The following is a 23,341-nucleotide window of genomic DNA, read 5'->3' on the forward strand; positions in this document are numbered from 1 at the left end:
CATTTAGATTAAAGGAATGGCTATCTAAAACTTATAAGAATATATACATTTGGATTGGCTTAAACCATAGTTTTTTTGAAGGGATTCTAACATGAACTTTAACCTCTTAGCTAGAAAAAAAAATCATCCTATGTTTTTCTATTTATATATATATGTATTTCAAAGAAGTCCTAATTGAGTAATAACACATATAATAGCCCATTTCTTATCGTTGGATTTGAACTATGCATATATATTACTATACTTTTCCCTATTAAATTAACTCGATATGCACTACTACCTTGGGAGAAAAATGCGACCGATATTGATCATTCATTCATTTCTAGCAGCAACAACCAAATTCCTAACCGTTCTCGTTGGTAGGCTGTGCGTCCTTGGTACTCCAGCTTGAGTGGCCATATGCATGCAGATTGCAGAGGCAGAGGCCAGGCACCACGGTTACGGATCTGTTTAGTTGACACTAAAATTAAAAGTTTAGTTGAAATTAAAACGATGTGATGAAAAAGTTAGAAGTTTATATGTATAGAAAAGTTTTGATGTGATAGAAAAGTTAGAAGTTTAAAGAAAAAATTTAGAACTAGGCCGGCCTAGGTACATCGAGATATGGAATGAGCTAAAAGATAGAGGCAAGACAAGGACGTGCACTGATGGACGCACGCACCACCACAACAACCTAAAGCTAAAACTAAAGGTGTGAAGCACTCCTATGCTCCCTCAATCGCCCACTCTATCTATACATGACTATATATATATATATATATATATATATATATATATATATATATATATATATATCTCACCTGATCTTTTTTTCATATACATGTATGAAAGATGCTGAAGCTTTATCTAATTTATTCATCCCTCTACTATTTCTATCAGGATCCATCCCTGGTAGTCATGGAATCGATCATCTTGCTTCTGTGAAATCAATTTGTTGATTTAACCTTGGTGATGAACAATTGTCAAAGGTAACAAAAAAAAATGGTTGAGTTGATGTTTGTAAAATTGTGGTGAAATTGGTAAAGTGTCAGAACACTGGTGTTCTTACTAACACAGGGTAAGTTCGATTTATATCATAGCAGTGAGTATTGTCTGCAGTACTACACCTCCAGTAGCAGCCGCTGATATGTGGGATTGGGTCTACCTATCAGCCACTGCTACTATAGATGCAATATTAAGGCCTTTCACAGTGCAACACCGTGGACCAGTGCTCCAGCTCGACACGTCGGATTCGAGCTTGTGTGGCGTTAGGGTCCGCTCCCTAGCAGAGGAGCTCACTCCCACGGAGGGATGCGCGATTCCACTTTGCCGCGAGCCCACGCGAGGCGAGGAAACGACGGCTTTTTTGCGCTGTGGAGCGCCTCGCCCCGCCCGCTCGTGCCCTCACGCCGCCTATGGAAGGGTTTTCCCCAAGATCACCCTCCAAAATCGCGGCAACAAATCAACAAATCGACAGCAGCCGTCCTCCTGCTTCTGCTCCTCCTCCTCGTGGCGGCGGCGGCGGCAGCGGCTGTCACACGAATAGGTGGTGGCCGGTGCTGCGCGGCTCCTCCGCGGGGTCTGGAGGCATGGGAGGAGCAAGCGGCGTGGGTGGCGCGGCTCCTCCGAAGGCCGTTGTCGAAGAAGAGAGCGCCACCTCGCCAGTGCAAGCACCCCAACCCGGTACTCACCTCGCCCGCTTCCTCCTCGCCGCCCATTCTTGAGCCGCTGCCGCCACGCGCACCGAGCCCGTCGACACCGTGCTCCGCCGCTTTGGCCAGGTTGATGCTGAGCTCCACTGCCACACGTGTTGAGCCCGTCGACGCTGAGCTCCGCCGCGGCAGCCGGGGACGCCACCCACCACCGACCGCGCCGACCGAAGCCGCCACGGCATGGGAGGCACGGCGGCGTGGGAGGAGAGGAGAAAGATGCACGACGGCGGACCGGGAGGATGAGCGGCAGTTGAGGCGGAGTGGGAGGAGGCGAGGCGCGAGCTCGCGACCGGGAGGAGGAGAGTTTGAGAGAAGCTAAGGGTAGGTGGGGAAATTTTATCGCCCCACTACCCCATGTCCACGCGCCCGAGGTCACGCGCACCGTGGATTTGGACCGAATCATTCGGTTACCTCCCACACTACATTAATCCAATTAACCCTTTAGGCTAACTTTTTAAGCTAAAAGTACGGATCTCATAGCTTGCACTATGAAAGGTCTAAAGAGGATCCATGTCCATACCATAGGTGTTTGAACGATCACTCAGAGGGGCCGGATAACGGCGATCTGACTTCGATCCTACAGCTTCGATCGATCAGCAGCCTTGGATGCGATGCGATACGTGGATGGATCGATCAGGTGGCATATCGCTTTCGTACCGACGAGACGACGACCAAAGTGCATGCAGGCTATAGCTTTGGATCGATTCGTCGTCGGTTGGGCTTTTGTTGGGGCACCTGCAAGGTAGCTAGGCTAAGGTAGGCGCTTGCTTGCATTGCACACACACTCGCATTATATTGTTGGATCGTTCCGTTCCAACGCGTCCGGAGTAACAAAAGTTGGTTGGTTGGTTGGGTTGGGTTGGGTTAGTTAGTTGACAAGTAGTAGTACTAATTTGATTTAGACGTGAAACGATTATATATATATTGGTGGTTCGTTGGTTGCCTGGGTCGTGGAGGCCATGAATTCAGAAGCTTAATTAGCAGCTGCGTTTAATTATTATTAGCGGATGCAACACTGGTGGATTCGCTAGTCTCTACTTACTATATATACATACATATGATCTACTGTTCTAAGTATATATATACACGACCTAACTACTTTGCTCGGCCGCTATCATCTCTGTTTTTTTTTTCTTTTCACTCTGCATATCATTTCCAAATTCCAATTCTGCTTCATTTGTTTTTTTCAGCTTGATTCTGCCGGCTTCATGTTGGTTAGTTATAGTATCTTATTAGGGGCTAATTTTAAAGTAGAATGGGGCTTTTGAGTCCACCAAATTAACACCTCTTTTCCTTCCGTAGTCAAACCTCGCTTGGATGGGCCGTCCGTCTGCAGCCCACGGGGATCACCTGCTACAGCACCAAACCAGAGCAATGTGGATGCAACATGTTCGTCTCGTCGAAATGGGGCTGATTGATGCTTGCTTGGTTTTACCAAAGTTCTATAGCTAAAGTGTGGCATGCCATAATTTATGTGGCTACGAAATTCTTGGCTATAAGTTAGGCAAATGTTGGCAAAGATATGTGACTATGACAAATGGGGTTACAAAATCAAAAAGTGTGACATATGACAAAGATGTGGCAACTAAGCAAACACTAGACTAAGTTGGCCAAAATAGCTTGCCAAAGTTGTGGCAAAGTATGGTCATCATCTAAACAACCCCGGAATGCTTCAACTGGAACAGCCTTTTTATGGCCATTTGCTCTTATGAGATTATGACCTCAATAACATGGGCTGTGTTTAGTTCGCGTGCCAAATCTTTTGAAAGTATACGGACACACATTTAAAGTATTAAACGTACAAAACAAATTACAGATTCCACCTGTAAACTGTGAGACGAATTTATTAAGCCTAATTAATCTGTCATTAGCAAATATTTACTGTAGCGTCACATTGTCAAATCATGGTGTAATTAGGCTCAAAAGATTCGTCTTGCGATTACATGCAAACTGTGCAATTAGTTTTTTTCGTCCACATTTAATGCTCTATGCATGTATCTAAACATTTGATGTGACGAAAAAATTAGAAGTTTGAAGAAAAATTTTTGAATCTAAACACGGCCATGTTTTCAGGGTGTGTTTAGTTTACGTCAAAATTGAAAGTTTGATTAAATTGAAACGATGTGATGGAGAAGTTAAAAATTTATATGTGTAGAAAAATTTTAGTGTGATGAAAAAATTAAAAGTACGAAGAAAAAGTTACGAACTAAACCTGGCCTCGGTTAGATTGCTGAGAATTCATTTCACGAAATGTCACAGCCAACCCTAAGCTCAATCATGTACAGAGACCGAAGAGGATTTTAACTCTTGCACGCAATAAAACCTTGTGCCATCTCAGTCAAAGTCTACTTCCTAATTGGACACATCATATAAATTAAATACCTTCTGTTCTGTACTGTATGTCCTACTCCCTCTGTATCATTTTAAGTGCAACCATAAGTAAGTTTTCATAGCCAACTTTGATATTCTATCTTATTTTTTAAAAATTATGATTAGTACTTTTATTGTTATTAGATGATAAAACATGAATAATATTTTATGCGTGACTTATATTTTTATTTTTTTTAATAAAACAAACTATTAAAGTTAGACACGAAAAATTATGACTATACTTAAATTAGGAACGAGGGAGTACTTTAGATTCAGTTGAGCTAGCTCGATCACATCCACGATGATCAGTTAATCAGAGTCCACTTAATTTCAAGGTCAGCATGTGGCCATGGGCTCCATTGATTCTTCTACTCCTACCTTGTCAACATGAGATTGAGACTTGACTTGAGAGAGTGTGTAAAGTGACGACATGAACCCCCAAAAAAAAAACAACAACAAAAAAAAAAAAAACTGTAGTTGAAACAGAGAGGAAAGAGTGTGGACTGAAATGGACAGAAGGCCAGGAATCTAGGCAAACGTATGTACGGCTTATGGATAGATAGCAAGACCGACACTTGTAATGGCGTCGAAACTATTCACCGTCCTTTTCTGACCTGTCGAGTAGCAAAATTAATTTGTGTGGACTGTTGTTAGCGCATCCCCATCAAGAGCCGTCAGTGTTCTATCTTTGTGTGATGAATGCCAACAGCTTAGAAAAACAATGAGTAGAACGAGATTTTAAAGGGGAACTAACATTGTTAGTTTAGTAAAATATGCAAAGCATCCGGATGCATATATATGAATTGAACTTCATGGTTATAGCTAAGTACCAATATATATAGTACATGAAGTTGCTAAATGCGAAGTGAGGAGCATTTCAGAATGGAGGTAGCAAGACTAACCTTTGTTATTCAACTGGTTATTAGCAACACTCTAGTCGGTATCATCAAACGTTCCATCTTTCAATCCGGCAAATCTGCAAATTTTGGGTTACTATCAAGGATGGGCCTATGTGGTTGCCCTGCTTTTGGTTGGGCTAGTGGACAACTTTGCTCCATCCATCTTTCTCTGTCGGCTGAGCCCATGCAACCTTCGCCTCCTCCTCTGTTCAACTTCGTTTATGACCATCTTGCCTTCTACTAATCTGCACTTCTGCAGTTAACAGGTCAAAAATAGCACTCCCTCCAGTTCCATGATTCTTGTCATTTTGAACAATATCACGATCTCTTCATCAAAGTTCTAATAGTTTAACCACAACTTTATCCAAAACAAGAAGAATTACAGAACCGGAGAGAATATTAATCAAGTCGATTACATCATAAATACAAGAGGGGCAAACAAAAAATGTTCAGCAACATAGAGCCTTTCTCATGGCAAAACTGTTGTATAAGTGCACGCAATGCTTTATTTCCGAGGTATACAAGCATCGTGAGAGATGTGGCACATTGCATCTCCCTATCTATACGGCTATATATGGTGCCACCAGATTCTACAAACATGCAGGTTAGTAGTGGCACCCAGCACCAATGACCAAACACATCGGTGTGTTGGATTTGGATACCATGCAACGGATATGGGGCAAATTTACAATTTACAGGTTGCCCCAAAAATGCCGCCAGCTCCAGCCTCCTTAAGCTATAGTATTACGTTGTGAATTGAGTTACTGCATGCTATTCCAGAGAGCAGAGAATCTATGCCCTCAATGATGCATTGGCCGGCTGTCAAGTTGCCCCGCTCATTTTCCTGAACTTCAGAGGGAGGAAATTGCTTGAATCGGCGTTCCTCTTCTTGCCAAAACTGCTAGGTGTGACACCAGTCGGTGAGACCAAGGAAGTGGTGGTGTTTCGCCGAAACCTCCCCATGTTCCAATATGAGAATCCATCATGTTGGCTTCCAGAACTAGGAGAACGCATAGCAAAATTTCTTGGTATCACACTTTGCTGTCGGTCATGGATATCCTGCAAGAGATCAAGAGTTAATCTGCAGTAATACAACATGTAAAGTTGTAAACAAACAAATGAATCCAGCCTTGGACTACTACAATTCAATTGGTAGTTATTGGTATCCTACAGTTTCTGTTTATGATAAGATCTCTATATGTTATCCTGGAACAAATCACCAACCAACAATTCAACATACAATTATGGCAACTAGCATGGCCTGCCATCCCTTCAGCCAGGAAAAAACAACTCAAGAGTAACAATCACAGGCACTGACGTTAGAAAGATCCAAGGTGAATCTGCTGTTCACTTAGATGGTTCAATTAATTTAAGATTAAGACTTGAGTATGGACCATGAATAAGAGTTGGTTGCTGACAATGGAAAATTATGAGCTCTTGCTAGCAAGATTACTCTTAGACAACATGCTTCTAGGAAATGTCACCTTATAAGTTGAGTGCCACTAGTTACTAGGTACTCCCTCCATTCCAAAATATAAGGCCACCCCTAACCCAAAGACCAAGAAACAATTATTATCATCTTGTAGTTTGGATCATCCTAAAATCCTATCTTACTATAAAGTTATCCCCCACTAACTCCTTAAGCTTAACATGCAAAGATGCCACATCATCATCCACTAACAAGATGCCACATCATCATCCACTAATTAACAAGATGTCACATCATCATCCACTAACAATCATCACATTTAAACATCATGCAAACATGCTATATCTTTATAGTTTTTATAATTTAAGAGCTTTTCAAATACAAACATGTTAAATTATCATCCAACATAATTCACATAATGTTTCAATGTATATCTTCATGCAAAGATGCTACATCATCATCCACTAATTAACAAGATGCCACATCATTATCCACTAACAATCATCACATTTAAACATCATGCAAACATGCTATATCTTTATAGTTTTTATAATTTAAGAGCTTTTCAAACACAAACATGTTAAATTATCATCCGACATAATTCAAATAATGTTTCAATGTATATCTTCATACTAAATTCCCGCAGCAATGCGCAGAGTTTCACCTAGTAAATACAATGCATGCATCCAATAGAATTAGAGAACATGAGAGTGTAGGATTTAAAAAAGTAATAATTTAATGGAGAATGGATCATAGTTAATTGCCTACATGCATGCATGCCTTATATTATGGAACATCTAAAAAAAAAGTGGTTGTGCCTTATATTATGGAATGGAGGGAGTAATGATTAGCAAGATACAATTGAAGACATGGGAGAATGAAGACGTGTGGTGTCTAGGAAACTGAACTTTTGAAAGAACGACACGAGTTAAAGCCAAAAATATTTAACTTTTTATGGTACCATGTCAACGATTAGACCTATTTTCTTTATTTTCGTCTATTCGGATTTTAGTTACAGCTTGAAGCACTGAACATCTTCAATTCACCACATATAGATCTTGCACACCTTCCTTTTGATCTAACTTGATATAACTCACCTACAATCACGCACAATCACTATGTAAATAAATTTCTATGGGTAATGCACTTGTGCAGCACTCCAGCTTTACGGCATTCTAATTAACTTGATAGCTGGCAAAACCTGACAGAAATTTACTCATCACTTCAACATAATGATGTTTGATATCTAGTAAGCTGAATTGTAAAAACTTAAGTGAACAGAAAAAAAAAACTGCTGATAGCCATTGCTAAATAAGTCTCAACATAACGTATTGAAGTTAAGTTTATCCTGAAAGGTTTCCTTTAAAAAAAAAAAACTTGGACACCAAACCTTGATTTTCATTATTTTAAGAAGCAACAGTATTCCATCCCACGACTGCCCCTGCCAACTGCACTAGCACTGTTCTCATCCTGAAAGCTTCATTGTAACGTAACATCTGATGATCCCAGGCAAGCAAGTTGCAGAATTAGCAACTTGGAATTGATACTAGTCAAATCAGTACTGTAAAGATAAGTGCATCTTACAAAGTTTCACCAGATGCACATGCCCAGATATGAAGTGTCTGAACTAATGCCCTCGTCACTTTTTGTGCAACTATAATCTATTGCATCACACCATGTAATGAGAGAAATGAAGATGAAAAACTTACCTGAAGAGTTCTTATGGGAACCATGTCCACAGCATGGCTAGGGTAAGCAGCAGCTATGACAAGAGAAATTTCATAATCACAATTAATTGAGATCCACTGTAAAACCAACAGTAAGTATGCGTAGATTCAAATTGGATAACATGCTGAAATAGTATTGCAGTAAGACAATCATTGGATTCTATTACAGGCTTAGAGCTACAATATCTCAAGTCGGAAGAGCGAGAAATCCTAAGGATGCACAGAAAGAACAAAAAAAACAGATAACTGTATCGAACAAACGCATACAGTATTTGAACCATATTGACTATGTAGAAAAAAATTGCTTCCTCTGCCGTAAATACTTGCTTTTGTAACTGTAACATTTTCAAGCTCCAACTAATTTACATCATATATTTTCTTAAATGGCAAATTTTATAGAAAATTCTGATGACATGAGGGGGGGGGGGGGGGATAAGGAGTTGAAGGAAAAGGTTGAAGAGAAAATGGGAAGGTACAACAATTGAAAAGGTGACTTGTTAATCAGAAGACCTAGTATCTTAGTCAATAGCATGACAAGCATCCACAATATTCAGTCCATATTTCCTTTTTTTTTCCTCAAATAATTCATCATCATGGCACAACTCTGTAGTCTGTGCATAATGTGTTTGTAGTTGCTCACTAATCTTACTACACAAAATTAACTAGTTAAGCATAAAACCGTTTGCTAATGCCATCGTGAATGATGACGTATACATTGACAAAACCACGAGGAGTGGCTATACTTTCCTCTCTTGTGCTACCATACCAGTTAGTATAAAATTTAGACCAAACAAAAGCATGCCAGTGATTGCGTTATCATGTATAGGATGATCCCAGCATGCTTGGTCATTTTTATGTTTCTCAAAATCAAGTGAAGGTTCTAAGTTGAATTGCTCATCGCCACCCTCACTTTGAATGGAATACTTTGCGCATGAAAAAAAAGAAAAAACAGGCTGCAATTCCACCCAATAAGTTGGAACAAATATATAATTCCGTACATAATTGCAATGCAGAAGAAGATGTGTGCAAGGAAGAAGAAAGAAAAATCTATACCTGCAACTCCCATTGCAAAAGGAGATGAGCTGCCGCCGGGAATCATCCGCGACGACGGCCCCGGGAACCCGCCGCTGCCGCTGCTGCTGCCAACCTCGAAAAGTGGCATGGTAGGCGAGAACTCCCCGAAGTCGGTCACCGGCGGCGACGGTGACGGCGCGGGTAGGCGGAAGAACGGCGAGAGCATAGGTGGTCCAGTTCCGCCGCCGCCGCCGCCGCCGCCGCTGCGGACGGGGGAGGCGGCGTCCCACGCGGCGAGCGGCGCGCCACGCAGCGGGCGCGGGCTCCAGCGGAAGGGACCGAATCCGGGGGCGCCCATCGGGGGAGGCGGCGGCGGCGGCGTGCGGGACTCGTCGGTGGAGACGGCGTCGTGGTGGTGCTGCGGCTGCGGGAGCGGAGGCGGGGGCGGGGGAGGGGGCAGCTGGTTGGGGAGGAGGTGGAGGCGGCGGATCCAGACGGAGTTGAGCGGGTCGGGGTGCTGCTGCTGCGGCGGCGGGAGGCGGCGGTGGTGGTGGTAGGACGGCGGCAGCGCGGAGCTGTGGCTCCCGACGGAGCTCCGCAGCGCGAGGTGCTCCGACATGGCGGCGGCGGCGGAGGGCGGGATCGCCGGAGACCGCGAGGAGGACCCCGAAGGCGAAGGCTAGCTTAAGCTAGCCCTCGCACAGCTCTGGTCGTGTGGCTGGGCTCACCTAGGATGGAGGCGAGGTGGGGAGGAAGCAAGCAAGCGGGGGGAGGAATATAAGCTGCCGGGAGGTCGCCGTCGCCGGCGTCGTGGTCGTCGTCGTCGGCGTCGCGGGGAGTGGAGGAAGTGAAGCGAGAGCCGAGAGAAGAGGGTGATGAGGGGATAGGGGTGGACACGAACACACGACCCGCTCATCCGCTGGCGTTGACACGGCTTCCATAGTTGCATATGGGATGCTCACATTGAAGCCAAAAATTAGGTAACATTTGATTATAAGGTATATATTTTCAATACGGTTTTCAGATTTTTATTTTATTCTATGATCCTAATAAATATGAAATTAGTATCACATAAAAGTGCTTCGATGTATGAATCTAGTGATATAGCATGCATAATACTTAGTATAGATATAGTTAGTATGATTATTAGTCAAAAGCTACCCAGTTTGATTTTCCTTAAAAAGGGGCGCCCTATAATTTGGGAGTAATGTTTTTAAAATTTTGACAGGATTTCCTATATATTTATTAAAATTTGAAAAAGAAAACTAAATGGATGCGCAAATTTAGCAACTCTACCAAAAGTGATATGATTTAAAGTGGCATCATTCTAAACAAGCCCATAGGTTTTGTATGTATGTTGAAAAGCCGCAGCTAATTTTCAACCTTTTTTTAAAAAAAACAAAATTTAGCGTGTTTATGGTTTTTACCCTTGCATTTTAAAATATAGAATAAAAATTTTAGATTATTTGTTTTCATCGGATCTAATTTTCTACTTCCTCCGTCTCAGAATGTAACCATTTTTTTTAGGTACGCAAGTGTATTAAGAAAGTAGGTAGAAATGATTGGAAGAGGGTTGTGATTGGTGGAGAAGAGAAAGTAGACGAAGAGAATGGTTGTGATGGGTTGAGAGGAGAGGGTAGGTGAAGAAATAGCTTCATTTTAGGACAAGTTACTGTGCTAGAAATAGCTATATTTTGGACGGGGTAGTATATATTTTCAATCAGTCTGGCCCACCAATCATGAATCACTCGAGTCATCTTGGGTGTGCTCTTTCACAGGTTTAACCTTATGATGTGACCATTGTCAGGGTTATGGATACTACATACCTAATATTAGTTGATTAAATTTCGACAGGATCCACCACATACCATGTCTTATACAAATACAACCCTCGGATATAGGAGGAGTTCCGGATAAGGAAAGACAACCAGAGTTCTACATGAAAATGACAAGGACTACTCGGATTGTATCCATATTGGTTTCCCTAGTTCTACTTAGACAAGGAGGCACCTATGGATATAAATACAAGGCACCCTAGGAGGAGAGGGGACACAATCAACATACACGAAACAATAGATCAAGATAGAAGATCAACATAGAAGCCAACATACACCAAGATAAGACGCCGGATATCGACTTCAGAGATAGGCATGGCTAGTCCCCTACGGTGTCTCCGGATACTGATAGGAGAGACATTGCGATGTCTTTGATCTCGCCAGCACGAACTCGAGGAGGAAGACTACCCTGTTGTCGACTACGAGTCAGACCTTCAGACTGCCATGTCGACAACAGTTAGATAGGCTACCCCAAATATTGTACTGGTGTGATTATGGTGAATAAGAGCAATACCGGCTTCGGCCAACAGGATGTAGGGTTATTAACTAACAATTCAGGGGCCCGAACCTGTATAAAAATCCTCGTCTCTGTCTCTTTTACCTCAGTCTCGCATATATCCTAGTACCAACGATCCCCATACTATGAAAATACCCAAATCGTGATATCAAACGTCGACAGTGCCGCACCATAGTTGCTATTGATATAACCGTTGCTCATATCATAGCACAATAGGGAGACAAGCCGCCCACACTCTAGAATCCAATTCGGCCAACTGCAGCAGCGTTGACTTCAAACGGCCGCCAAATATGCATACGATCTTCGTTTCCGATCCATGAGTACTTGATGAAAAACTCTCGAAGTCCTCTTTTCAAAGGATCCAGCCTCATCACCAAATTACATGTTAGTCATTTGCAATTGAAGAAATAAGGTGATGCCCACCTATCTTGGGCCATTAGGCTTATAACTTCATTTGGGATCCCGGCCCAACTAGGACCCATGTGGGGTGCGCCCAAACCTAATGGAGCACGACCCTACGGACCCTTTGGTTGTCCCCCCACCTTCTTTAATAGCTAGGTACCATTTAGGGTTTTTCGGGTTTTGTATAGATTAAAGTTTAGTCATTGTTACTTTCTTACATCGCGCGTGTCAGCTAGTCCGTTTGTTTGTCTTCGGAACCCAACTTATCATTTGTTTTCAATTCCTATTTGCAATTCATATTGCTTTTATCTTGTTATTGCTTGTTTCTTCGATTTGCTTATAGCAATAAGGTTGATCTGCATCGGTGTATCAATCACTAAGACGCAACGCAACAACACCTCGTACGGCTGTAGTTGGGTCATTAACGTTTCTCTCAAATCATAGTTATCTTCAACTCATCGAAAAATCGGACCAATCATAGCCATGAGTGTCTCGAGTGGAGCACAGGGTTTGTTAATGTTGTATCAATAGCAACTATGATCACATCACCTTACTAGTTAACAGTTTTTAACACTGTACATATCAAAGATACTAGTATGACCGTATGGATGCCTCTAATATCCATTATCAACATGAGATAAAACTATGAGCTCTCTTTCTATCCCAATCCATGTTCTCTGCAGTACTGCTTATTGGCTGTAGATCCAAATATCTGTGGGGTCCACATATCAGTGTGCAGTACCGTGGAGGACCATCACTCTTTCCATCCGTCCGTTGGTAATGTACGGGGGACACATGTCACACATCTACGGTTGTTACACTTACACACCCACATAGCCGGTCGTCGTCGGTCGGTACTACTCCATTGGAAGCGTCAGATTCCATAGTGCTAAACTATTACACATACACATGTTTTCTTTTTGCTTGGAGTTGCATGCTTCATGTCTGGAAAAGAAGTGCTCTTCCTCCAGGATCACTATTTGGCTTTTTTCAAGATTTGTTTTCTTATGGGAGGGGTCTTCCTTTCATTATTTGCATGTTATTCAAATAGTTATGAAAATTTTTAAAAAAAAATTGAGAAGATATATTAACATGTGATATATCACTCCACAAACATGCAAATTCAAATTTAATTTCTACATCTCGCAACGAAAAAAATAAATTAAACTACAATCAAATTTGTTTTTTCCGTTGCGAGATGTAGAAGTTGAATTTGTACTTGCATGTTTACAGAATGACATATCACATGTTAATACATCTTCTTAAATTTTTTTCATAACCATTTAAGTGACATGTAAACAATAAGTGGATATCCCCTATAGGATGTAAATAGTTTCCCTTTTCTTATTTGTTACTCCTACTTATCTGAACATGCTACAATGGGATTCCAGTTTCCCTTCGCTGTTTCTCTACAACCGAATGCTGTATAGGACCTGAGCTCCTGCACAGCATTGGGTTGTATGCTAAACATCATAAGTTGTTTGAAGTTCGACATACCACTCTCTAAAATCATTTTGTTTCAAATATTCATCAACCTACTTAGTTTTATTACAAAAAGCATCCCAATGCACACATGTTTAACCAAATCAATATATTTTCATAAAGTGTGAGCTGTTAATGTAATCTTTACCAAAATTAAATACTTTGTATTATCTTGACAATTTTTTTAGATTTCATAAATAAAATTGATGATAAGAACTTAAACGTTATCGCATTCACTAAATGAGAAAAAAAGTTCAATCAAACATAAAAAAATAAATCTAATTCAAACATTTGAACAACATTAATTGACTCAACTAACTTAGTCTGTGGTGACTTTACATCAACGATAACAGACTAATTTGGTTAAGCACGTGAGCAAAAAGATGATTTTTGCAACAAAATTAAGTAGGGGGTGTATGTCGGTAATAAATAACCTATATGATGAAATTTCAAACTTTAAATGATTTATGGGATGCTTTTTTCCTTGCAATTTCTCATACTTCGTGATATTGAACTGACGACACGCATCATAAACACAGTACAGCTGAATAGCTGATCTGCTGTTCGAATTGAGAAATTGCACGCAAGTCGTTAACCATAACTTATTGCACGGTCTTGTTCTTTTCTATCAAGATGCTAAATATAGTGTGTTAGGTGTGAAAACTTTTTATATAAAAGTTATTTTAGAATAAAAAAAATTATTTCTAAATTTATAATAAGAGTAAATTTCAGAAAACTGCAACTTTAGTGACAAATGTATAAGTTTGCTGCAACTTTAGCGATATGTTTCAGTTTGCTGCAACAATAACACGAGAAATTATGATAAAACTGTAACTTTTATGTTATATGTTACTACAGTTGTCACATATATGTACTGTAGCAGCATATAACGTAAAAGTTGCAGTTTTGTGATAATTTTTCACGCTATTATTGTAGCAAACTGAAATATGTCGCTAATGTTGCAGTAAACTGATAGTTTTATCACTAAAGTTGCAGTTTTCTAAAATTTACTCTTATAATAATTAAACTCAATTAATAATATGCTAATACTTTTTTATTTTTGCGTGTCGTAATCTAATCTTCATGTTCTTCAGATTAGCACCCCAACGTTTAGTAATGTTGTTCCCGCCAAGTTTCGATTAGAGCTCAGCACGGCACATCGCCGGAATGGAGCCGTCGCCCAGCAGCAGCTGCCGGAACGTCCACCCGACGACGGCGAGCGCCTCCTCCGCGCTGCCGATGCTGGCGCGCTCCCTCAGCTCGCCGGCGAACGGCCCGCCGCCCCACTCGCCGGTCCGCCTCCACCGCTTCAGCTCCTCCCACATGGCGTCCCAGTGCTCGATGTACGGCAGGTGCTCGGCGGCGACGCGCGCCCCTCGCCCCCGCGTCAGGATGGTCTCCAGGATCGGGTGGAGCCGCTGCCCCTCGCAGATCACCACCGCCAGCGTCGCCAGCGCCCGCTTCACCGCCGCCGCCGCCGTCGTAGCCGGAGAGCACCACGGTGGCGTAGCTCGTGAAGGGCGACCCCAGGGGGAGGCCGAGCAGGTTGTTGACGCCGCCGACGAGGTCGCCGTAGCTGCTGCCGAAAGGGAGAGGGGTCGCCACGAGGTCGCCGCGGAACAGGTGGTCGTTGCCTCGCAGGGCGTGCCAGTGGCCGGTCCGGTTGGCGAAGCCGGCGACGGAGAAGACGTCGGGCCTCACGGCGAGCGTCCCCACGCCGCTGCCGTAGTCCTGGAGGTCCACCAAGATCAGGTCGCGCTCGACTCGCACCTCGCCGAGAACGGCCGCCGGGAGGTTCCCGGCGAGGGGGAGAAGCAGGAGCGGCGCCGGGAGGAGGAGGAGGAGGAGGAAGAAGGAGAGCGCGGCGGCCATGGCGTCGTACGTGCAACAAACCTGGAGAGCTAGCTAGCCAGTGGCCCGGTTCTTCCACGATGGCGACGATTTTGTAGCCGGCGGCGCGCGGTCGAGTGGGTTGGCAGGTGAGCGGCGATTTTGTCGCCGGAGACCGGAGGCGGGCGCGGCCGGCGTGCGTGATCGGCGTGCCCGGAATCTCTATTGACAGCGCTGTAAAAACTAAAAAAAAAAAGTCAAATATACTCCTCCATTGGATTACAAGTCATTTTTTTACTTTGTCAAAGATAAATTGTTTTAAGTTTAATTAAATTTGTGGAAAAAACATGAACATTTTTTACCTAAGACAAATATGTTATGAAAATATATTCGATCACTAAATTTTGATTATTGATTTAATGAAACTAATTTGTTGTTGTACATATAATTGTATTTAGGAAAAAGTACGAAATACTCCCTGAACTATCGCGGTCGACCGAATTACCTCCTAAATTTAAATAACGGATATTTTATACCCTAAACTATACATACCGGACAAACGACCCCCCTAAACACTGTTCGGGCGGTTTTGATTTCAGCTATCACACGTGCCACCAATGTGGCAGCCTAATCAGAAAAAAAAATTAAAAAAATCCCTGGCCCATCTGTCATCCAACTTCTCCCAGCTCGCTTGCGCTCTCTCTCTCGTGCGCGTACTCGGGCTAGGGGCGGAGGCGAGCCAGTTCCCCCAAATCCAGCCGCCGCCGCCCTCTTCTTTCCTTTGGCCGCCCGCGGAGGAGGCAGCCGGAGCTCATGGTGGACGGCGGCGCGGGGATGGGAAGATGGCGACGGCACGGGGACGGGAGGTGTGCGGGGTCGGCGACGGCGAACTTCTTCGCGCCGCCCTGGGAGGAACGAGGCGGAGGCCCAGCCGCCGCCGGTGAGGAACGAGGCCGGAGGCGGAGGCGGCGGAGAGGAAGACCGGCGTCGTGTGGTGGCAAGCACGAAAGGGGCGGCGAGCGCGAAAGGACCTGTCCGCGAGCGTGGCACGCACCAGCGCGGCGGGGAAGGGAGGCGGAGGAGGTGATCGCCGAGTACCTCGACGCTGCCCGTCGCCGGCCCTCGCGCGCCGACCGCAAGCGCCGCTCGACCTGCGCCCGCGCGGCCGCCACCTCGACGCCGCCCGTCGCCAGCCCTCGCGCGCCGACCCCCGCGCCGCTCGACCAGGGACCGCGCGGCCGCCACCTAGGCGCCACCCGTCACCGGCCCTCGCGCGCCGACCCCCGCTCCGCTTGATCTGGAACCGCGCGGCCGCCACCTCAACGCCGCTCGTCCGATGCTTTGTGGATAGCCGACTGGCGCCTTCGCCGCCGGCCAATCCGGCGACCCCTCCCGCCGCCTGCCGGAACCCGAACCGGTAGTTGGCGTTCATCTGGCTGGCGAGCAGCTCGGTGGCGGAGGGCCCCGTTGGACGCTGCGATGGGAAGTTTAACATCTCCGAGAACGCGCACGATCCATGCCCGGCCGGCGCCTCTGCGTGGTCGTACATGGCGGCAGGCTGGGCGTGCTCATCGCCGTCGATGCGGAGCAAGCCATGGCCTCCCCTCTCACCCGGCCGGCGGGTCGAAGCCCTGCTGCACCCTCAGGCCTCAGCTTGTCGAGGCGGCTCTGCTGCGCCAAGTGATGTTGCTGCTGCTCGTGCTGTTTGGTCTTAGCTGGAGCCAGGGAAGTCGAAGGCCTGTTGCTGCTGCTGTTCCTATGCCGGCGATGGTCATTTGGCCAACAAGTTCCTCTTATTTCTCTGCAGCTACCTGAGCTCATCACCACAAGAAACCGGATGGCAAGCTGCCGGCGGCGAGCGCCCATCGCCTCGCCCGTCCCCCCGCGCCACTGCCCACGGCGCGTCCCCGCGCACCGCCGCCCACCGCCCGTCCGCAGCCGCGTGCATGGGAGAGAGAGAGAGAGAGCGCGCGACCGAGGAGAGGGAGACCGGGAAGGAAGAGAGATGAAATGTGGGCTCAAGGAGTCTTTTTCTGACTAGATTACCATGTTGGCGTGACCTGTACAAGTTCAAGTCAAAACTGCTCAAAATAGTGTCGAGGGGGTAATTCATCCGGTATTAAAAGTTTAGGGTGCACTATGTCTGGTTTCGGATTCAGGAGGTAATTCAGCAAACCGTGATAGTTCAGGGGGTAATCCATACTTTTTCCTTGTATTTATCTATAAACTTAGTCTTGAAGTAATTTTACTTTTATCATAACCTGGTGGTAGTAGATACTGTTGCATTTTGTGAGTGGTGACATCTGCATTTGACTGCATGTTGAACGAATTGTGTTGTTGCTGTGCAGAATGTGATGTGAAGCACGTAGGTGCGTGAACTGTCAAAGGTGTAACTTAATTCGTCAAATTTGATTGCTGATTTTGAATTGACAATGGTAGTTCGTGTTTTTCTTTAAGGTGATGGAATAAATGGTTTACGTCTCTGACATATACCGACAGGCACATATCCAATAAGTTTTGTTGTTGGAAGAAAAAAAGGCAACACAGGGTGATGCCGATTTGGATCAAATAAACTACGGAGTTGCTAGAAATATGGCGTCATATGCTACAGTTAATTTTTTTTTAGCCACTTACACAGTAGTTACACCTTATTTACACCCCACTTACATATGTAATTAGTATGTAATTTTCGAATTTACATATGTAATTTTAGTACTTACATATGTAATTTTGAGACTTACATTGTAAATACACTAAAATTACATATGTAGTTTAGGGACTTACAATGTAAATACATACCGACTATTCTTTGATGAAAAATATGGCGCCATAAATATAACTACACCCATCAAACGGTTCTCATTGTAACAAGCGCATGATATGATCTGGAAAACAACCACCACAATAGGACTTAAATCAAACACACTGAAATTTAAGATCATCCCATTCAGAAAGGGAACAACGAACACAGACATCACGGTGACACACGAACTGACACTAGAGCATAGAGAGCAACGTTTTATTCAGAGAAACAGCACCCGTGCAAATGCAGAATATACTCCATATAAGTATCAGGCGCTGTGGCTGTGATCCTGCAGCAGCTGCACGAAGCTGCGGTTCGCGAGCAGCTTGGCAATGGCGAGCGCCTCGCCGGCGCTGCGGATGCCGGCGCGCCTCCTCAGCACCTCGGTGAAGGGCCCGTCCCACTCGCCGGTGCGCCTCCACCGGAGGACCTCGAACGACATGGTGTCCCAGTGCTCGATGTACGGCAGGTGCTCCGCCGCCACGCGCGCCTCGCCGCTCTCCCACCCGCTCGACACCGTCTCCCTGATCGGCTCCAGCCGCAGGGCCTGGGTGAACATCACCGACAGCGCCGCCACCGCCCGCTTCACCGCCGCCGTCCCCTCCTCGGCGTCGGGGTCGTAGGAGGCGAGCACCCCGGCGGCCCGCGCCGCGGCCGCTTTCCCGAGCGGCAGGCCGGGGACGTGGTGGAGGCCGCCGATGAGGTCGCGGTAGGTGTTGCGGAACGGGAGGCGCCTGGCGTTGGGGATGGCGTCCTCGTCGCCGCGGAAGACGTGCCAGTGGTGGCTCCCGTTGGTGAAGCCGGCGAAGGAGATGTCGTGGCGGTGCATGGCCAGGACGGTGCCGTCGCCGTCGCCGCTACGCAGTTTGAGAAAGACCAGGTCGTCGCCGGGTGGGTCTTGCTGCTGCGCCGCCGAGACCGAGAGAACCTCTCCGCGGTGGCCGGCGAGATTGAGGAGGAAGCGGAGGAGGAGGAGGAGCAGCGCGGCCTGGAAGTTCGCCATGGTGAGATCGGGCTAGCTAGCTCCCTAAGCTTTGATGCTCTCCTCAGCAAAGCAAAGCTATATATGCGCAGTGTGTAGTGATGAATCCTCGCAATTTGCGTTGGGCAACTGCACCAGGAGGGTGAACTGGTTGAATGCTGATAGAGCTGTTTACACCTAAAGGGGTTTAAAATTGAAGAGAATTGTCAAGATTTGATAAAGTTACTGGTTTTCTCTACAAGGCCGGTCTAACCGCCGTGTATTGGCCGGTCAGACCGTTGCTTGCGGGCCGGTCTGATCGGCATGCCAACAAGAGCCTAGCTCGTCTACAATATTTTGGTCGCGCCATGAAAAAAGCGTGTCCCTCCTAGCGTTAGGCAGCTAGAGAAAGGGAAGAAAAACTCTCGCAATTTTCACACGTATGCTCCTAGACTGCTAAACATCATGCATTTTTTGAAAAGAAAAAACTAGAAATATTGCCGCGCCTGACCATGATGCTGCTGAATTGAGTATACACAATTGCTCAAACTGGTTCAAGAGAATTAACAATTGAACATTGTATCAAACATAATTATCTCAACATATTGAAGAGACTTATTTACCATTATCTCGTACACACGACAGGAGGTCGTTTGCAAGTTTGCTTTGGCACATAAATCTGAAAGTAGAGAAATCAACACATCGTGTACCGATAAACTATTGTGTCACTTGATTGTGAAGGATCAGACCAGCTTTGTATTGCATCAGTGTTAAGCAGTGATAAGAAGTGAATACTACTTCCCAGTAGTCTTTTCAATGCAAAGGAAAGGATATTAAGGAACGATCATATCAATGCTTACCAATCATCAATGCTTGCCAATGACAGTAATTTCAAATTGATAGATTAAGATACTTAAATATCACACATCGATACAAAATTACAACACTTTTGAGTAGTTTTGTAATTTCTCTCCCATATCAACTCTGGTGAAAAGGAATACTATACTAAAAAGGCTAGACAGTTGTGATACTATATAAAACTTTGCTTGTTCGTATTCTGGAAATGCTCCACACAAATATTTCCATTTTATGTAAGAAATGAATGAGTGTATAGTTGGATTGGAAATTTTGACCTGAACTCTGCATATACAACACAATTAATTTTGTAGTGCTAAAAAAAGCTAGCAATATGCTAAAGTGGGTGAGAATACTTGATGTGTCTAAACTGGCTTTAACTCAATGCAAAATAGGATGTAGTGATTGGAGAAGCTTTCTGGGATGAATCAACATGGTAGAGAAGAACCACTTTTATCCTGCCATCACTCTTTGGTGGACTATAGAAAGTCACCTATGTTTTCAGTTGCAAATATTTTGGCATTGTGAGGTTACAGGTTACTAATTCAGATTTAGAAGATAGACGAATGCATAGAAAGGAAGAAGCTCACTTCAGATATAATGGCTATAATATAATAACATTACCTTAAACCACTGTACAACCAACTGTCCTGAAGGGTATAGGGTTAAAAAAGGTGGGGAGCAACAAACCAATAGGGAAAATTAGCGTTTCATGGGAAGAAACAAAAGAATTTATATGTTTGCATTAAGCACCTGGATATTTAAGTACAGACCACATGACTGTGAGTAATAACATTATGTGAATATCTTTTTCTAAATATGCAACCACTTTTCAATTTGTTAAGCTAGTTAAGCTAGGAAATAAGTATTGATCTGGCTTGCTTGTTCGAAGAAGAAACCACCCCCAATAACTGCAGTCACCTTGCCTAGCTTAGAAAAGAAGAAAAAGCAATTCTCTCACGCAAAAATATTGTTTTGAACTGGTCGAATGCTGATAGCACACACCATAATCACGAAAACGTAACAACACAGCATTTTTTCCGCGTTCGTTCCATCAGGATCCCAACCTCCACTCTCTCGCTTTTCACGCGCACACTTTTCAAACTGTTAAGCGGTGTATTTTTTTTAAAAAAAATTAATACGAAAGTTACTTAAAAAATCAAATTAATCATTTTTTTTTAAAAAATAACTAATATTTAATTAATCGCGCGTTAATGAACGGTTCCGTTTTTCGTGTAGAGGGGATGGGTTCCCAACCCAACAATCGAACACAGGCGCTAGCTAATCTGCTGCTGGAAATTGTGGACTCACACACATACACAAATGAACGAGAACTTGTCGCTAATGGAAACGTTATTACTACTACTCTACAACTAACTTTAACAGTTTATCATAGAGGTCAGTAGACTCAGTGCGGCACATCGCCGCCGCCGAGCCGTCGCCGAGCAGCTTTTGCCGACTGCCGGAACGTCCAGCCGACGACGGCGAGCGCCTCCTCCGCGCTGCCGATGTTGGCGCGCTCCCTCAGCACGCCGGTGAACGGCCCGCCCCACTCGCCGCGCCGCCTCCACCTCCCGAGCTCGTGCCACATGGCGTCCCAGTGCTCGATGTACGGCAGGTGCTCGTCGGCGATCCGGGCCTGCTCCCCGGCGGGCGCCCTCCCCATCCGGCTGGCCTCCAGCACGGCCCGCGCGATCGGCCGGAGCAGCAGGGGCCGTGCTCGCTGGTGGTGGTGGTCGCCGCGGTGGAACAGGTGGTCGCTGCCGCGCAGGGCGTGCCAGTGGCCGCTCCGGTTGGCGAAGCCGGCGACGAACATGGTGTCGACCCTCACCGCCAGCGCCCCGGCGCCGCTCCCGAAGTCGAGCAGGTCCACCATGGACAGCTTGCCCCTCAGGCTCGTGGGGGACAGCTCGACGTGCCCCCTGCGCTGAGAGAGACGAGCGGGAGGAGGAGGACGACGAAGAGGAATGGTGCGGCGGCCATGGTGAGGAGTGAGGAATGCGTGCAAACCTTGGGCAAGCGGGCGGCGATTTATCCGCCGGCCCGGCAAGAGGGCGGCGTGAGATCTCGGCGGAGTGGCAGGTGTGCGGCGAGTTTGTTGCCGGAGGCGGCGGTGGCTCGCCGCGCGCGATCGGCGTGAGCGAAACTCTTGACCGCGAAGGCGAAAAGTAGAGCCGCTGACAGGTGTAGGGGGTGGGCATTCCGTCTAACCGAAAAAATCAGTTCGGTGTTTCGGTCTTTTAAAAAATTCGGTCTTTAGAATCACAAGACTGATCGGTCTTCAAGAAAACTCAGAACCGAGCGATTCGGTCTTCGGTTTGTTCGGTTCGGTCTTGGTCATAAACCGAACTAACCGTAACACTAACTGTGGTTTGAACAGCAGAAAAAAATCGATGAATCAAATCAACTCAGATCGAATCAAAGCAGCTCGGATGAACGACAGGTCGACAGCAATATGATGATCCCACGAGCAAGTAGCAGGTAGAGCACGACTCAGAGAAAAGAAGCAAATCAAGCAAATTAATCCTACTGTGACTTGGATCCCGTCGATCTCCATCGCCCCTCCGAAAGCTCCATATCTCATCCATCTCGTCTCCCATCGTCGTTGTTCCCGGCTACCCGCGGCTGCCATCGCTTTAATCACAGGCTCACGGCCGGCGTCCTCCGCCAGCGAGGTCTCTTCCACCACCGTCCACCAGGGTGCAGCTGGCGACCGGGCTAGAGTGCGTCGGGTTGGGCAGGGATCGCCACAGCCGCACGACCTTCTTGGGAGGCGCTTCTCCGTCGGGCGGCGTTGGGCGGTGCTGCACCGTCGGGCATCGGGACTAGGGAGTTGCAGAGGATAAGATCGTGGCTTCGTGAGCAGGGACTAGGTGGTTGTTGCTCACGTGATGAGGTATTGGGCCTAGTGCGCTGAGATGTCACATGTGGTATTGGGCCTCTGATATATTTCGGTTTTTTTTCAATTCGGTTAACCGAGCCTCAAGACCCGATTGACCGAACTAAATTCGGTTAATTGAAAGTGCATACCGAATTTATGACCGAATTTCTCGGTCTCGGTTAGTTCGGTTTCGGTCTCGGTCATTTCGGTTCAGTCTTTTTCTGTCCACCCCTAGACAGGTGGGGCATGAGTATACAAGATTTTTTGCGCATGATCTGGTGGCACACACATTGGAACGTATTTTGTGTGAATTTGAATCATCCGATGATCCGTGCAGCCATTTGCATTGGCAGAAGGAAAACGGAGAAATTTGTTTGGACGCTTCTGTTTGATCATTTCAGAAGCGTGTGGCCGGCCTAGAATGAGTTTGGCTAATGCCCAAATCCTCGTGCCTTGCTCTGATCTAGAATGAGTTTGGCAAATGTCCCAAATCCTCATGAACTGAACAAGGAGTATCAAGCCTGTGCCGAAGAACAGGTCCAGTAAAAGAAGTATCCCCATTCGGTCCAACACTTTGGCACTTGGAATTGACGCTCGTGCTGATCGATTGTGTTTTCAAACAGTATATGCAACTAGAAGTGTAAC

At 45.6% G+C, this 23,341-nt stretch overlaps 3 protein-coding genes and 1 pseudogene across 4 annotated transcripts; all 4 read right to left on the reverse strand.

Moving 5' to 3' along the window:
* Window positions 1-5,339: 5,339 nt before the first annotated feature.
* Window positions 5,340-10,064, reverse strand: LOC127768239 (uncharacterized). 2 transcript variants are annotated; one of them, XM_052293775.1, is made up of 4 exons: window positions 9,170-10,064; window positions 8,099-8,151; window positions 7,780-7,885; window positions 5,872-6,019 (listed from the first exon to the last, which is right to left on the reverse strand). In XM_052293775.1, exons 1-3 carry the CDS (start codon window positions 9,747-9,749, stop codon window positions 7,796-7,798), a joined length of 723 nt encoding a protein of 240 aa, XP_052149735.1. In that variant the 5' UTR covers window positions 9,750-10,064; the 3' UTR covers window positions 5,872-6,019; window positions 7,780-7,795. The 2 variants fall into 2 exon arrangements, with proteins under 2 accessions (XP_052149734.1, XP_052149735.1); XM_052293774.1 differs by lacking the exon at window positions 7,780-7,885 and having other exon boundaries at window positions 5,340-6,019; window positions 9,170-10,057.
* A 4,323-nt stretch (window positions 10,065-14,387) lies between these two features.
* On the reverse strand, window positions 14,388-15,273 carry LOC127768884 (60 kDa jasmonate-induced protein-like; annotated as a pseudogene).
* A 2,637-nt stretch (window positions 15,274-17,910) lies between these two features.
* On the reverse strand, window positions 17,911-19,116 carry LOC127768293 (60 kDa jasmonate-induced protein-like). The gene has a single exon (XM_052293843.1). It carries the CDS (start codon window positions 19,000-19,002, stop codon window positions 18,268-18,270), a length of 735 nt encoding a protein of 244 aa, XP_052149803.1. The 5' UTR covers window positions 19,003-19,116; the 3' UTR covers window positions 17,911-18,267.
* A 2,041-nt stretch (window positions 19,117-21,157) lies between these two features.
* LOC127768144 (uncharacterized) lies at window positions 21,158-22,926 on the reverse strand. The gene has a single exon (XM_052293678.1). It carries the CDS (start codon window positions 21,689-21,691, stop codon window positions 21,224-21,226), a length of 468 nt encoding a protein of 155 aa, XP_052149638.1. The 5' UTR covers window positions 21,692-22,926; the 3' UTR covers window positions 21,158-21,223.
* Between the last annotated feature and the right edge of the window lie 415 nt (window positions 22,927-23,341).

Source organism: Oryza glaberrima, chromosome 3, assembly GCF_000147395.1.
Source record: "Oryza glaberrima chromosome 3, OglaRS2, whole genome shotgun sequence".
NCBI classification, from domain to species: Eukaryota; Viridiplantae; Streptophyta; class Magnoliopsida; order Poales; family Poaceae; genus Oryza; species Oryza glaberrima.

Bases quoted from the DNA above. Each gene is read 5' to 3' on its own strand.
- LOC127768144 (XM_052293678.1), bottom strand. From the start codon at position 21,691: ATGGTGGACCTGCTCGACTTCGGGAGCGGCGCCGGGGCGCTGGCGGTG.
- LOC127768239 (XM_052293774.1), bottom strand. From the start codon at position 9,749: ATGTCGGAGCACCTCGCGCTGCGGAGCTCCGTCGGGAGCCACAGCTCC. The intron at 8,152-9,169 runs GTATAGATTTTT...CTCTTGTCATAG, and splicing joins TTTTGCAATGGGAGTTGCAG to CTGCTGCTTACCCTAGCCAT. The intron at 6,020-8,098 runs GTAAGTTTTTCA...GATCTCTTGCAG, and splicing joins TTCCCATAAGAACTCTTCAG to GATATCCATGACCGACAGCA.
- LOC127768293 (XM_052293843.1), bottom strand. From the start codon at position 19,002: ATGGCGAACTTCCAGGCCGCGCTGCTCCTCCTCCTCCTCCGCTTCCTC.